At 37.3% G+C, this 15,952-nt stretch overlaps 1 protein-coding gene and 1 long non-coding RNA gene across 2 annotated transcripts in view; both read left to right on the top strand.

Moving 5' to 3' along the window:
- The first annotated feature begins 2,988 nt into the window (after positions 1-2,988).
- Positions 2,989-15,952, top strand: part of LOC103038106 (serine/threonine-protein kinase 4) — a 64,871-nt gene continuing 51,907 nt past the window's right edge. Inside the window, exons 1-6 of the mRNA XM_049479408.1 lie at positions 2,989-3,289; positions 4,143-4,223; positions 9,639-9,767; positions 10,104-10,218; positions 10,702-10,866; positions 11,138-11,305. Coding sequence (XP_049335365.1) covers positions 3,243-3,289; positions 4,143-4,223; positions 9,639-9,767; positions 10,104-10,218; positions 10,702-10,866; positions 11,138-11,305 — 705 coding nt within the window. The 5' untranslated portion in view covers positions 2,989-3,242. The remainder of the gene's footprint in view (positions 3,290-4,142; positions 4,224-9,638; positions 9,768-10,103; positions 10,219-10,701; positions 10,867-11,137; positions 11,306-15,952) is intronic.
- LOC125802203 (uncharacterized) lies at positions 11,319-14,489 on the top strand. Its single transcript, XR_007439197.1, has 3 exons — positions 11,319-13,438; positions 13,507-13,574; positions 13,643-14,489. It is a non-coding gene; the product is annotated as an uncharacterized LOC125802203 (long non-coding RNA).

Below are 15,952 nucleotides of genomic sequence, written 5' to 3'. Positions count from 1 at the left end.
TTCAAAACTGGAAGGTGGAGCTCATTATCTTATTATTAAACGCCGCTTTTTACGCCGCTTTTTACGGCGTCAAGAGAGACACTAAAACGCCGCTTTTTACGCCGTCTCATTGCACTGAGACGGCGCTCTGTACGGCGCGCCAAAAGGGTCGAAAAACGCCGTGGGAAACGGCGTCTTCTGTGCTTTTAGCGGCGTTTTTAACGCCGTCGTGAAATCATACGGCGTATATTACGGCGTCTTGAAATCATACGGCGTATATTACGGCGTAAAACCAAAACAGAACGGCGTATTTTACGCCGTTCTTTTCGATAAAAGACGTCTGGTCCAGGCGTTTTTTGGGCCTTTTGGCGTTTCATATGCCATACAGTTGCTTCCCACCAACTGCGGGAGCCTAGAGCCGCCCTTTTATTTTGAAATGTGTTCCTTCTCACGCTTACCGCAATGTTCAGTGTATGCGCGCTCTGAGAAACAGCGTGGGGGCTAGTTTGACCAAGCGTTTTGAAGTGGGGGCTGGCTTGACCGCAGTGACTATTCTGTGACAAAAAAGTCTGTGACTAGTCTTTAGATGTGAGAGGGTGTCAGACTTCAGTCTGTTAAAAGTCTTTACAGAGTCTTTTCAAAGTCGTGTAGTGTATGGACTTAAAGCTACCCTCTCACATCTAAAGACTAGTCACAGACTTTTTAGTCATAAAATAATTCAATTCAATTTTATTTATATAACGCTTTTTACAACAAAAATTGTCACAAAGCAGCTTTACAGAGAAAAACAGGTCCAGGCCTCTTATAAGCAGCACCACTGAGATGCCATTTTTATGGTGACACAGTGGCAAGGAAAAACTCCCTTTAAGAGGACGAAACCTATTTCCCATCATGCTTCTGGTGAAGTTTACATACAATACATATTACATATTAAATAATAATAAAAAAAATTACAGTCAATACTGTCATTTATCAAAGACTCCACATTGTCAGCTCTAATTATAAGCTTCTTTTCCCCGTCTTTTTGCTACAATCTTGAATATCAAAGAATTTGCCTTTGTTGTAGATAGAATTAATGCAATAAAGAACTTCATTCTAGCAAAATGTGTATTTATTAAACATGTTTATTAAAAATAACACTGCACAATAAGACAAAATCGTGCAAAATAAAATAACTATACATATAATGACTTTAAATTACTACTTGTGTTTAAAATACTGTACATATTAAAGTAAGAACCATATAAGGCACATTAACTGCAAAATGTGTTCTTTTTTAAATAGTTTGTAGGTGAACAGACACGTGAAATATAGTCTTGCCTCTTCCCGTAGCTCTCCTTTAGGTTGTTGTCACTGTTCACGTCACTATTTCCGTGAGCCAGGTCTCAAGACTTGCGACAATTTTAAACACGGTTGATATTATTGGCGCGCCAGGGCGCGAACCCTAAAACTAAACCACTACCTTACACTGAACAATCCTAATGACGCGACGGCAACTCGACTTTAATCTAAAACAAAGACAAATGTACAGCAGTGAAGCTGTGATTCTTTGCTATAGGATGTTGAAGCAAAAAAGAGGAAAAAGAAGCTTATAGCAGAGTTGAACACAAAATGTATTCAATGAACTGTTGATGGGGGCAAACGTTGTGAGTCTCTGATAAATCACAGTATTGATATACACATTCTTTGTAACTTATGTAATATGTATTGTATGTAAACTGCACCAGACAAATGATGGGAAATAATCTCAGAAAGAATCTAGTTGCAGTCTTGCCATTAGTGATCCCCAGTCTTTGCAAAATCTTAGTCTGTGTGTAAAAAAGACGAGTCTTTAGATGTGAGAGGGTGTCAGACTTTAGTCTGTTAAAGGCAGAGGTGTCAAGTAACAAAGTACAAATACTTTGTTATCTTACTTAAGTAGAAAATTTGGGTATCTATACTTTAGCGGAGTAATTATTTTTTAGACGACTTTTTACTTCTGCTCCTTACTTTTTTACACTGTTATCGATACTTTCTACTCCCTACATTTTTTAAAATAACCTCATTACTCATATTTCATTCATGCAACATAAAAAACAAACAGATAAATCACGCCCTATGAAAAGCTTGTGGTTGGATAACAAGTATAAACATGTACCATTCAGACCCTCTATTGGTTTGTATTTAATCCATCCCACGATTAAATGACATCACGTCAAACTACAGATGCATGTAGCCTTATGGAGGAGACTGGAGAAAAGTGGAGCAAAATATCGCGCTCCAAACTGAGTAATATTAATTGATAAAATGACAATTTTCTGAAACATTTAATATTAGTGTAAAAAGCATATGTATTTTCAGGCATAAATTGGTAAAATTAGGCTTGGAGCTTAAGAGGTTATAAAACATGTTTTGTTGACTACCGCATAACTCTGTAAATTCTTGTGCCATAAATTTGATAGCTTTATAATTAATCTGCAACAAATGTAGAAAAAAAAATAGAATTGAATGGGTCCAAACTTTTGACTGGTACTTTATATTATTGCTATATTCAATATTTGCACGTTCATTGTGCAAATCTACAGTCTACAGCTGGTTGGTAAAGCATGTAGTAAAGACAGGTAAGATGCTGTCTGTGTGTAAAAGATTTTCATAACATCCCTCTGAATCTGTGAAGACTTTTTTTTAGCACCATTTCAGTTTTTTTATAGTCTTATAGTCATCTAGTCATCGAGGGTAGTGCACTATAGACCCCTGTAGTGCGGCCTAGGCTTCTGCTTATAAGGTCCTTTTTCCCCTTTCATTACTTTTACTTTTAAACTTTAGGTACTTTTAAAAGCAGTACTTTTATACTTTTATTAAGTAAAAGGTTTGAGTTGACTTCAACTTCTTCTTGTATTTTTAAACTCCAGTATCTATACTTCTACTTGAGTAATGAATGTGAATACCTTGGTTAGAGGTCTTTTCAAAGTCTTCAAAGTCGTGTAGTGTATCGACAGCATAAGGAGTATTAGACAGGGGGGATCTGGCAACCCTATGTCTTATTGCGGAACTGCAGACGGGCGGAGCGGATGCTGCTGTAGAAAAACTAGTTAATAAAACCGAGCTTCAATAAAACGTCTCCTTTTTAATAAGTGCTCTAGTTATCGGGTTAAACAACGACCCAGAGACTGTCCTGTAGTGTTTAACAGGTTTGGAGGCCCCTTGTTAATTGTTATCTAACCTGTTAGCTATCTGTCTAAATCCAATGTAGCTCATTAGCCGGTAAGCTAGCAAAAAAAGCCATGATGGAGAAGAAGGAGCAGGTCCAGCTCAGGAACAACCCCCGCAGGTAAAACCAACACACACACACACACGTAGAGTACCGATACCCCGAGCTCCTCCACAACCCAACAACGAGTCGCTGCGGAACATTTCAGCGTTTAAAGCAGAACGTTTCAGTGTTAGCTTAGCTATCTAAGTGCCTTCTACCAGCTACTGTTCGCCTAGCCCAGTCAGCTATCCCGGAATTCTCCAAATAACGGTAAAGTTAATCCGAATTATAACTGAACTGGTTTATTCAGTTAAGTTACTGGACTTGGTTATTGGAACGTGGTTCAACCCTTCATGTCATTTAGTTTACTAATTTTATTTTATTTAAAGCCTTTAGCTGTATTGTTTACGCCACTAGCTAAGCTAAGCTATCTTAACTAAGTTGGCAAAAGTTAATTTAAAGTTAGCCGATGCTAGCTAACTAAACGAGCTGCGTAGCGTGTAAAACTAATTAATTTCAGTTAAATGTAGATATTATCTGCACACTAACGTTACAGACAGTTTCTATTTATTTATTGCTTTAGTGAACCTTGCTAATCAGTTAATATTTTGAGAGAACAGAACTCGCTGAACAAAATGTAACGTTACCTTTATTTTTGTATGTGCCACATTAATGTTATTTTACCCCAATATTTTAAACTAAAAAACTAAACAGATTTATATAAAACACGTAGCTGAGTTGGAAAAAATTGTATATTATATTAAATCTCTTTTAATCTTATTTTCAATCAAGGGTGACCATCATTTACAATGGTTTAAAGGGATTAAAACATTTTAAAATATTTTGAAACAATAAGGAAAATTTAGTAAAATAAATATAAACAAAAAAACTGCTGTGATGTGAATCTCTCTCTCTCTCTCTCTCTCTTCAGGCAGTTGAAGAAGCTCAGTGAGGACAGTTTGACGAAGCAGCCTGAAGAAGTGTTTGATGTGTTGGAGAAGCTCGGAGAGGGGTTAGTGGAGGAGTGCATGTCAGCTCAGATGGCTCTCACTTTATGTGCATGTTTAATCACGTATAGAGTAACAAAATTGGGCTGCATCTGTAGATTATCTACATATTTGGTTGACGTATTAACTATTATCCTATGTATTTGAAAGTTCTGTCAGGGGAAAAAACTCACAATAAATGTGTGCTTAAATGGTTTGATTAAAGAATGAATGGCTATGAGCCATTTAAACCAGTGTGGTCTGATGCCAGCTGCTCCCCCACTGCTGTACATCGCTTTTAAAGAATCTTTGATTATAATTTTAAAAGGCAAATGCTGCTCTATATATGCTCACTAGACACCTGTGGATAAATCAACACGCTGCAAATGAATAAAAGCAGCATCAAAATGTAGTTGTAGTTCACCTCAGTAGCTTCTACTGTAACAAGAACCTTAAGGTTGCAAATAACAATGCTATGAATGCACAGTATTTTTTTAAGTAAATTAATATGAAAATATTTATATTTGTCATCTTTAAACAACATATGTACATGAATGTCCATAAATGGATCAGTTTTGCAAAAAAATGTCATTATCAAATGCATTTAATTTAAGGTACGTTCTGTAGGGAAAAAGCTGGAGCGGTCCAATTTCAAAACATCACAGAGAGTAGTGTATATCTAGCGTAAAAAAAAACTGTATCTTGCGTTATATTGACTGTATGTGACACGACAGACATAAATAATCAGCTAAATAGCTAGATAGTTGCTAGGGATGGCCATAAATAACGTTTACCGTTAATCGTTTTGGACGTAACAAATCACTTAATATATAAACCCTTTAAGAGCTACTATAAAGACTATAGCGTATATTTTGCCAAAGTATTAATCAGATGTGACGCAGCTGCTCCTCCGTTGCAACTGATTACAGTTCATGTTAGAATGTGTAGCATGACTGTGTTATCCAGCATAATACAAATCACTGTAGCTAACCTTGCGTACCTATCTATCTCTCTTAGATATCCTCTGCCAGCTGCACACAGACCACTGATATGAATGTGAACACTCAATTTTTAAACTAATTTAAACACCAGTCCCTTGTAAGCACATCTAGTGGTGGCGATAAATTGCCCGACTAAATTAGCTAGCCAGTTAGCTTACCTGTTCAGGAGAAAAGTAGCAGCTCTGTGTTGGTCTTGTAGTCTTTTTGAGCTTAAGTCTTCTCCACCTTTCAAACTTGCTGCCAATATTTACGCTTGTTATATTCCTTCTTTGATCACTGAGCTTTTTTGAGACATGCTGAGGCTTTCTAAGCTGTGTAGCAGCTGAGGTTTAACTGAACCAGCCCTGCTTGCTAGCTCTGTTGCTGCAACCTCAGAGGTGGAGTTAGTGTTGGGGAACGAGCAGCAGGCGGAGACAGAGGACAAAACTGGCAATATCAAGGACGGACTGCACACTTCAAATAGGAATGTGCGGGCTGAAGCCCTGCTGACAAGGGCTGCTAGTGCTTTCACTCAACATGTATTTTTAATATCTGATGATACATCCTGATCATTTTTATCATTTACTACTGACAATAAGTTACATATTGGTCCTTTAACCATGTGTTGTTTTCCTGATTATAATCTGTATTTAATATAATTTCAAGGTAGGTTGAGGACCAACTTTAATTACAGTATTTGTGGGCAACACAAACAGCAGAAAAAGACTGTAAACCCTACCAACGATTATTACTTCACATGATTGGTGAAGCTCAGATTCCATAGTAGTGTCAAAGCAAGTTATTAGAGTAGCCTAGAAATCGAAACTCTTTATATACCAACTGAAAGACAAGGGCAACCGTGTTGGGATATCAGTTACAAGATCTGCCCCATAAATAGTTTGTGGCTCAAAGAGAAGTAGATACTTCAGCATTTTAATACTATTATTGATCCTTTGAATTTCACTCCATACACACTAGAATATGATTGGAGGCCTGAATTTTTTAATATTAGATATATGATATGGAAGCAATATCAAGCTTGAAATGTCAAACTTTTTCCCCCTTCAGGCTTTTATAAGAACAATGTAAAGAATAAATATGCACTAATTGTCAAGAGGTATTCAACACCTAGTTTTCTAATTGCAAACATTGTTGCCACATGTGTTCAGTTGTGCACATACTGTGTGTTTATTCTTAATACAAAATTACGATAGAAATGTAGCGGCTGTGTTTACATAAGCTGAAGGTCATTGTGCACAACCGGGCATTAGAGAAGTAGAGCTGCATTTTCTGGAATGATGGTGCTCTTTGGGAGGAGTTTTGAGTGGCAGAACTGATCATCCAGCATCAGTTCCTGACATCACTGATGCTCTCTTGGCTGACAACAGTTACATTTTCTCGCTGCAATGTTCCAACATCTGCTGTAGATCCTTACCGGTAGAGTAGGGGCTGTTACTGCAGACAAGCTATTGATAAATGCACTTGATTCTTAGGGGCCAGATGTTCAAACATAATCTTATCGGATTTTGGTTATTAGATTGGATCAAATCTGGAAAACGGGTTGTTTAAAAGGGAAAGAAGCATTCTGAAATCGGATCAGATAAATGGATCAAACCTTCAGTTTCTGTTGTTCAAAACCTTTTAGTAGGATTTGGATAAAATCAGGATTACCCTGATCCCAACAAGGGGTAGGATTGCAAGGTGGATTTCAGGAAGAACATTTAGTAAAACTCTAAAATTAAAGTTTTAAAGTAAAAAAAATACATTTGTACAATTTAGTTTATATACTTTTATTTCTATTTTGTATTAGAACTGTTTAACCGTTACAGTGATAAAGTAGACACAGGCTACCATTTAAGCCTTTCACTATAGTAAAAATAAAATGATCTTGGTCCCATGAAATAAACCCCCCAAAAGATTATATAATATAAAAAGAATAATATATCCATTTCTTCATCTGTCACAGCCATTTATCACTGTATATTAATGTCAAAGAAACATTCATCAGATATGAACCTCTCAAAAATAATTTCTAACAATTGCATCCCTTTCTACATGTCCAGTCAGTCCCTCATTCCAACAGAACACCAGAGGTTGGTCTGGTTCTTCAACAGGCTCAGGTGCATCATGAACATCACAGAGAGGGACATTGCGCCTGGTAGCAATGTTGTGCAGGACAATACATGCAAGTATTATGTTGCATGCTCCCTGTGGTTCGACAGGCGTTGTTGCTGCAAGAAAAGGCACTGTCTCCTAATATTATGCCATCCGGTCGGTTGGTTTGGAGCTCTCTGTATAAAGCACTCTCCCTCAGAATATGTGCATCACGAACAGACCCAGGCCACTTCACAACACAGTTTGTGATGATTAGGTCAGCGTCGCCTACAAGTTGGATGTTGATGCTGTACCTCCCCTTTCGGTTGATGTACTCCCAATCCCGCTCATGAGGTGCTTGGATATGCACATGAGTGCAGTCAATAACTCCAATAGTATTGGGCATGTTCCCCAAAATAAAAAAACTTCTGCTTGGTCTGGGCAATCTGGTCATCCTTTGGAAGTGAAACAAACTGATTGATCAGGCTGGCCAAAGCAATTGACACAGCTTTCACTACATTACTCACAGTTGATTTGTCCACTCCTACATTGTCACCAACAACTTGGTAGAAAGTCGCAGATGCATAGAAGCGCAGAGCAATGAGGACCTGTTCTTCCACAGACAGACTGTGACTCCTTCGGGTTCTCCGTTGAAGTTTGGCCCTGACAAGGTCTGCAATGTACTTAATATCAGCATTCCCAAAGCGAAAGCGAGCATACAGTTCTTCAGTGGTGTATTGCTCCAGTGGTTTTGCACGTTCAAGATACACCCTTTAATGGTATCCTCTTCCACCAAAATGGCGGTAGCGATGCACAACACCTGCCATGTCAGTGCATCTCTAAGTCCTCAGAGGAAGGCTTAATACAGGATGGCTGTGAAAGACCCACCCACTCATTAGCTGACATGCTTGTGTTCAATTAGGCCAATCATGCCCAAGTCCTACAAAAACTATGTTCACCACCACAGATGAGGTGGAACCATGGACACAAAAGGACATAATTTCACAGTTGCAGAAACCCATGCACTGCTGGAGGGTGTAAAGTGCCATTATGCCTCAGTTGTAGGAAGTTCTGCTGTGGGAATGGTGACAAACAAAAGGAAGAAAGATGTTTGTGTTGAAATCACCCAGAATGTTAATGCAATTGGGTCTGGCCAGAAGAGGACCTTGGAGCAGGTGAAATTCAGATGGAAAAATCTGATGGCCAGAGCCACAAAGGACCTTGCTGAACAAAAAAAAACACCCAAACAGGCAACAAACCATTTAGGAAGAGTGGTTCTGGACATTATTGGAGGTGAGAATTCTAAATCTCTGCGAAATGGTGATGACTATGAAACTTTTCTTAAACGAGAAACTCAGAAGAAGAAGAGCAGAAGCACAGATTCTCCTGGCAGAGGAACAAATAAAGCTGACCAAACTGCAGCAAACCAGGGTGCAACTTCAAATCCGCCTCCTAAAAGCAGGGCTTGAAAATGCAGGTCTCTCTTCCTCATGTGAAGAACCCTGAATATCTTGTTTACTATTGGACATTTTTTATTTAAGATGCTTTCAATACATCCACAATGTATTTGTTAATGTATGTTTTTTTATTTGTTGTGGCTCAGATGAGGGGTCATAAAAGAAATTATAAATGGAAGTGGATGTTTGTTTTGTGTTTTGTTTCAAAATAAATACTTGACCCCACGTTGGTTCTTCTACCTGTTCTTTACATAGCTGGTAATCCGGATTAGGAAATCCTGAAAACTGTGTATCTGGATCAGGGTGATCCAATCCAATGTTGCTTTGAAAAACCGGCTTAAAAGTAAGACACATCACCTGATCCTGGATAGCAAAAAATGTGATTACCAAATCTGGATAATTTTGATCCGGATTACATTTTTTGAACAACTGGCCCTAGATGATGCACTGAATCACCTTTACCTTATATACTGGTACTATGTTTTCAGGGAACCAACAAACCAGGTTGACCTTGTCAGATGTTGGGTAACAGGAAATGAAGGAGCATGTTATGTGGCATGACCATGTTCCCTTATCTGCCGTACAGCATGTGAATGTAGCTTAAACAAGTGTTTCTCGTTCAATTAAATTAAACAAAATTTAATTAACAAGTTATTTCAGGGGGTGTGTTAAAGATGGAAACCTGCTAAAGTGAGCAGAACAGGGTGCCTCCAGGACACAGCACTATATGGAAATTTTACCTTGCTTGCGTTGCAGCCCGCAGAGTTTACAGTGAAAGCTGGAAGCATATTTAGAAATTCACACATGACGTTCAGGTGTGTTAAACACCAGTGCTTTAGGCTACTGTCTTGGCTTGTGGCACACCCAAAAGACAACTGTTGACGTGTTGCGATGTCTGTGCCTTTTGCAGATCTTATGGCAGTGTGTTTAAGGCCCATTATAAGGAGACAGGGGAGATTGTGGCCATTAAACAGGTTCCTGTGGAGTCTGACCTGCAAGAGATCATTAAAGAGATCTCTATTATGCAGCAGTGCAACAGGTTTGTACACATACACTCAGAGTCTATCATGGTGTGTTTCTTTGTGATTCATATTCCAAGTAACTTCATCAAAAACCCTTATGTTTTCAGAATAACAACTTTATAGAAAAAGGGGAAAACTTTTTTCAAGCTTCTATCAAATCAGCCTTAACCACCCATTATCATATACCATCTTACCTATCAGTGGCAGTTAATGCATCTACAGTTTATTTTACATTTTAGAGTGATTTTGTTTTGACACAATATAAAGAACTGTATCTTCTTGTTGTTGGCTGAGGATAATTCATTCGATATTTTTTTTCTTTTAAAAAATCTGTCCTTGTTGATTTTCTACAGCCCTCATGTGGTGAGGTACTATGGCAGTTACTTTAAGAACAGTGATCTTTGGATCGTGATGGAGTACTGTGGGGCTGGCTCTGTATCTGACATTATCAGGCAACGCAACAAAACGGTGAGAGAAATCTCCCTCTTCATAATGTCGAAATTTCCTTTCTGGATTCTGCTATTTTTGTGCTGGAATTGATATTAAATTACATGATAAACCAACTTTCTGTGTATTGTTATACATTTTATTGGGCAAGTCTCTTTAGAAATCCATTTAGAATAACAGTATAATCACCTTTAAAAAGTAACTGATCTCAGATTAATCTTAGTGTCTGAAGATTATCAGTCCTTATTCATTTTAATTGTATCTTTTCAATCTGTCTTTAACTAGCAAGCAACTTTATTTCTATTAAATGTGCTTTAAGTGTACCAAGTTCTGTACCTAGCGCTGAACCTAAACTCATTTCTGACATCAATGCAAATACGTATCATTGCCACACAATAAGTTTCTTTTTGCCTGACATCAACTGTTACATCCTGAACGTAACTATAATTCTGATGGTGTATTTTCAGAGAAATCCTAATCGTTTACCTGTTTTGTGGGTTGCAGCTGGCAGAGGATGAAATTGCAGCCATATTGCAATCCACTCTGAAAGGACTGGAGTACCTGCACTTCATGAGAAAGATCCATAGGGATATCAAAGCTGGGAACATTTTGCTGAACTCAGAAGGACAGGCCAAATTGGCTGACTTTGGAGTTGCTGGGCAGTTAACTGTAAGAGGAAAGACAATTATCTTTTCAAGCAAGCATTATTAATAATATAGTATATTTTATATTGTATATAACTATTAAGTATTTCTGACATTCAGTTAAGCTTTCTTTTTAAATGTAATAACTGCTATAACTTAAATAAATTGATTGAATTATTGCTGAACAAATTAACTTTGTTTAGAGGAGGAAGAAATTGTCTGGCTGACAGAAGGAATTGACAGCATTCCAACAGACATCTAAGACCTCAATCTCTGTCTCCCTCTCATCCTGTTAGGACACAATGGCAAAGCGAAACACAGTAATTGGAACGCCATTCTGGATGGCTCCAGAGGTCATTCAGGAGATTGGTTATAATTGTGTTGCTGATATTTGGTCTCTGGGTATCACTGCAATAGAGATGGCAGAAGGAAAACCACCGTATGCAGACATACACCCTATGAGGGTAAGACACTGGTTCTGTACTGTGTTTTCATTGGTTTCAGCAAAAGAAGGCATGATTGTTTTATGATACTGATGGGAATTCTTGATTGTTGACTAATATCAGCCCAGTGTTTAGCATAACTTTAAAAGAAAATTGTTAGTTTTATTTAATATGAGTTTATGAAAGGAAACGGCAATCCTGCATCTAATAACTTCCCTTACTTTTACCAATACTCTAATCACCCACTACAAGCTCTTCACAGGGGTCATTTTGTGTTCACCTCTTATTATAGTTAAAGTCAAAACGTTGCTAAACAACTTCCTGTTTCATAACCTACGAAGCAGAATGAGACTGAATTTAGTACAGCGCAGTGTTTAGTGTTTAATAATTCTAAAATATAAAATATATTGTTCAGATTACTTCAGCTAAGGAATAAATGCATCTAAAAGCACAAATTAAGAAGAAGGCTTACATGATGAGTTAACAATATCCATGTTGGCAGATTATTATTTGATCATTTTTTTTGTTAATGGTTTTTAATTAAAATCAGGTCAAGAACAGTCCAATTTGTAATTAAAAAGGGGAATGACAGTGAGAAAACATCATCTTCGAGGAAGGAATGTGGTCAGAAAAAAAAATCCAGAATCAGAGGACAATATTTACAACAGAGTAGAATAATAAAGTAACGATATACAGTTAACATTACAGTATACGGTATACACTAAGAATGCACATAATTTACACCATAAATATATAGACTTATGGTATTGCACGGATATACGTTAAATATGAATGATTAGGCCTGTCACGATAAAAAAATGTTCAGGATGATATATTTTAGCGATAAGCGATAATATTGTCATTTTTAACTGTTTTTGGGCTCCCAAAGGAACTTTAGGACAATGTACCACAGTAATAATATACTAGTATCATAATACTATTACACCATTTTAACGTAAAACTATTTTTATTATTAAGAACAGACATCCAATCTAAAAATATTTAATATTTATTTTTATAATTAAATATAAATATTTAATTAAGTACAACCACCCTGGGACTATGTGCGTCTTGAGAAAGCTTAACACAATATTAAACAGACCTTTTTTTTTTTTATATATATAATTTTATTTATTATTTTTCCTGTTTTCTCCCCAATTTACACGGCCAATTACCCAACCCACTCATTAGGACTCCCCCTATCACTAGTAATGCCCCAACACACCAGGAGGGTGAAGACTAACACATGCTTCCTCCGATACATGTGAAGCCAGCCACCACTTTTTTCGAGCTGCTGCTGATGCTTGGAGGACAGTGCAGCAACACGGTTTTGATACATCAGCTCACAGACGCCCTGTGCTGCGGACATCACCCTGGGAGTGATGTGGGAAGAGAGTGCCATTTATCCACCTGGAGGGAGCAGGGCCAATTTTGCTTCCTCTGAGTGCCGGCAGCTTGATGGCAAAGCTGCATGTGCGGGGGGTTGAACCTGTGACCTTCCGCTTATAGTGGCAGCACTTTAGACCGCTGGACCACTTGGCGCCTAATATTAAACAGACAAATCAATTAAAGTAACATTTACATTAATTAAACTTTTTTTTACTCTGTTTATAACACAAAGGCACTTGCAGATTCTCTTTTCGGATCATGTAGGTATATGCTTTGAAACACAAATTAGCTCAAAAAGAGCAAGGAACAGTAGCATGTTTAGCGTGTGGGGCTCAAGGCAGGATCTCTCTGGGGGAACAATATTCATATTCAATATTCAGTTCAGAAAATTAGGCTGGATGTTTGTGCTTTAAATGAGCTCTCAGGTTAGTGGCTTTTGTTGCCACTGTTTTGAAATAAAGTAAACATACCCTCTCATTCGCCCATTTGGCTTAAATACTTTCACACCGTCCTAAGCTCTGCGTGTACTCAGTTCCTAACCGATAGATGTCGCTGTCTGACAGATTCGTCTTCGCCTCAGACACAGAGCCGGTCAGAGAGCAGCACAGCACGACTTTCATTCAAACTCACACAGAAACCCAATGGCTATTATCGACGTCAGCAAAAATTATTGCAATAAAAAAAATATTGTACGATAAGTCGATGACTTAATTATCGCAACAGGCAGAATGCTGAATGTGGGATAAGTATGGGACAGTCCGGTAGGTACAGTGTGAAGTAAAGTGCAGGGTGCAGAATGCTGAATGTGGGATAAGTATGGGACAGTCCGATAGGTACAGTGAGAAGTAAAGTGCAGGGTGCAGAATGCTGAATGTGGGATAAGTATGGGACAGTCCGGTAGGTACAGTGTGAAGTAAAGTGCAGGGTGCAGAATGCTGAATGTGGGATAAGTATGGGACAGTCCGATAGGTACAGTGAGAAGTAAAGTGCAGGGTGCAGAATGCTGAATGTGGGATAAGTATGGGACAGTCCGGTTGGTCCGAGTCAGGCAGAGCACAGGCAGAGTTCTACTGGCTGTTCCACAGCCTGGTTGCCTGAGGGAAGAAGCTGTCTCAGATCCGGCTGATTTTGTTCTCCTCCTTCCACTCGGCAGCTGTGAGAACAAGCTGTTTACGATCCTGAATGATCATGAGCAGCTTAAATCGTCTAAATATTTGGTGAAATTAAATCATAGGAAAACAACACTAGGGGCCCTATTTTTGCGATCTATAGCGTACTGGTTAATTGCGCTTTGCTCAGCTGGATTTAGGGGCGTGTTCTGTGTCTTTAGTATTGTGAGGAGGTGAAAAACACGCCTTGCGCAGCTCCAACAGCGCAAAAGGCGTGTTTTAATTCTCTTAATTATTCATGGATGTGTTTTGGGCATAACGTGAAATAAACCAATCAGTGTGTCCGTAGTCTAGGGCTGGGCGATATGGAAAAAAATCTTATCACGATATAGTTTTCCATATCAGCCGATATCGATATGTATCACGATCTAAATCAAATCACTTTCTGTTACACTTAAAGGTTTCTTTTTATTCATAAGTGACACATGTATTGCCCTTAAAACAAGTACAAGGGGACAAATATATAAACTAAAAAAAAAATGCAATAGCACTTGGATTTTAATCAAAGGATTATTCCCCTCCCTGAATGCAGGCAGCTACGTAAAGCAAAATACAAGAGTATATCAGTGTTCATTTTGACAGGTGATCTTAATTTAGTATTAGTCTTTTGAATAAAATGTAGAATAGTTTTAGTTACATTTTAGTCTATCAGATATTATTAGTTTTAGTCACATTTTAGTCTAGTTTTAGTCTAATAAATTTTGGTTATATTAAAGTATGTATTACATATGTTTTACTGTTTTCTATGTTATATTTGTTGTTATTTTGAGATTATTTATTGCTATTGTTTATTAAAATGATAGGCTTTTAAGTTTTTTTCATTTAAATTATGCTACATTTAAATATTTTAAAGCAAGTGACCTGTAATGGAGGTGGGAGGAATAAAGTCAAGTTTCTGAAATAATCCACTTCTACTGCAGTACAGATTTATACTAACATTACTGACTTTCAGTGGACCAGACTTACATTACTTAACAAGTGTATTTAAAACTCATCCAGTTCAGTAACATCAATGTTTAGCTTCGTTCAAATGCAGCTACACAGATTATATCATCTTCTATATGATGGGGCGTGCTGAGCTGTGAGGCAGTTCTGCGCGCTGCCTGATCTCGCGCTGCGCCTGTGTGCTACTTAAACGGGAAATAGAAAATAAAGTTTATTGAATCCTATTGTCCGGCTTATTATAGCTATCGTGATATATAATTTCCTCGATAACTATCGATATCGTTTTATCGCCCAGCACTACTGTAGTCATTACCTTTAAGAGACAGGTTCTGTTCATTCCTTTTTTAAGAGCGCGTAGGAGCGCATACTAACTGTGCGTCAGGCTGTGAAGATAAACCAGCAGCACAAATGAGGAAAGAGTAATATTATTTTATTCCCTATTCTGTTTATTGTTTATGTAAAAACTGGGTTTGCAACACAAATATTAATCAAGCAATCAGTTATTTACCCTGGATGGGGACCTTCATTTATATAATATATATGAAATATATAAAAAAAAAGAAAGAAAAACTGACATTTACTATAGATGAATAAAATTATACGTAAAAAAGGAAAAATAGGACATTTTAAAAAGAGCATAAAAATTGATATAAAAAAGTAAAGAATTTATCTTATGAAGAAAATAATAATAGTAGTGAAAGTAAAATGATAAAAATGAAATGATCTAATTTATTAGTAAATTAAAAACATGGGAATCATGGAAAAAAATATATGTATTTAATAATTTGATCAATAAAATAATAAAAATAATTAAAATGAATAAAACAATAAATAATATGAAATATAAACTCATAAAAAAAGCATTTAAAACAATCACAGGCTTTCTGATAATTAAGTTGCCGTTTCAATTCAGTTTCAAATCATTGATGCAGCTCATTAAAACCTCAAACTTTCCTTTATATTTGACAATATTTGATTAACTTACAGGTTCTCACTCATTTTTATTTAACTGAGTTTTATATTATTTGTAGCTCGCGCTGAATTCAGCTTAGCGCTGCGAAAGAAAGCGTGAGAAAGCGAGAGAGAGAGGTGCAGCGCATTTTGCCTGATTTCTCGATTAATTATCAGTAAATATGTGGCTATAGGGAGTTTATAACATGCATTT

This window comes from Astyanax mexicanus, chromosome 5 (assembly GCF_023375975.1).
Source record: "Astyanax mexicanus isolate ESR-SI-001 chromosome 5, AstMex3_surface, whole genome shotgun sequence".
Lineage (NCBI taxonomy): Eukaryota > Metazoa > Chordata > Actinopteri > Characiformes > Acestrorhamphidae > Astyanax > Astyanax mexicanus.
Note: the sequence above shows the minus strand (reverse complement) of the source record. Positions and strands in the feature narration are given on the sequence as shown.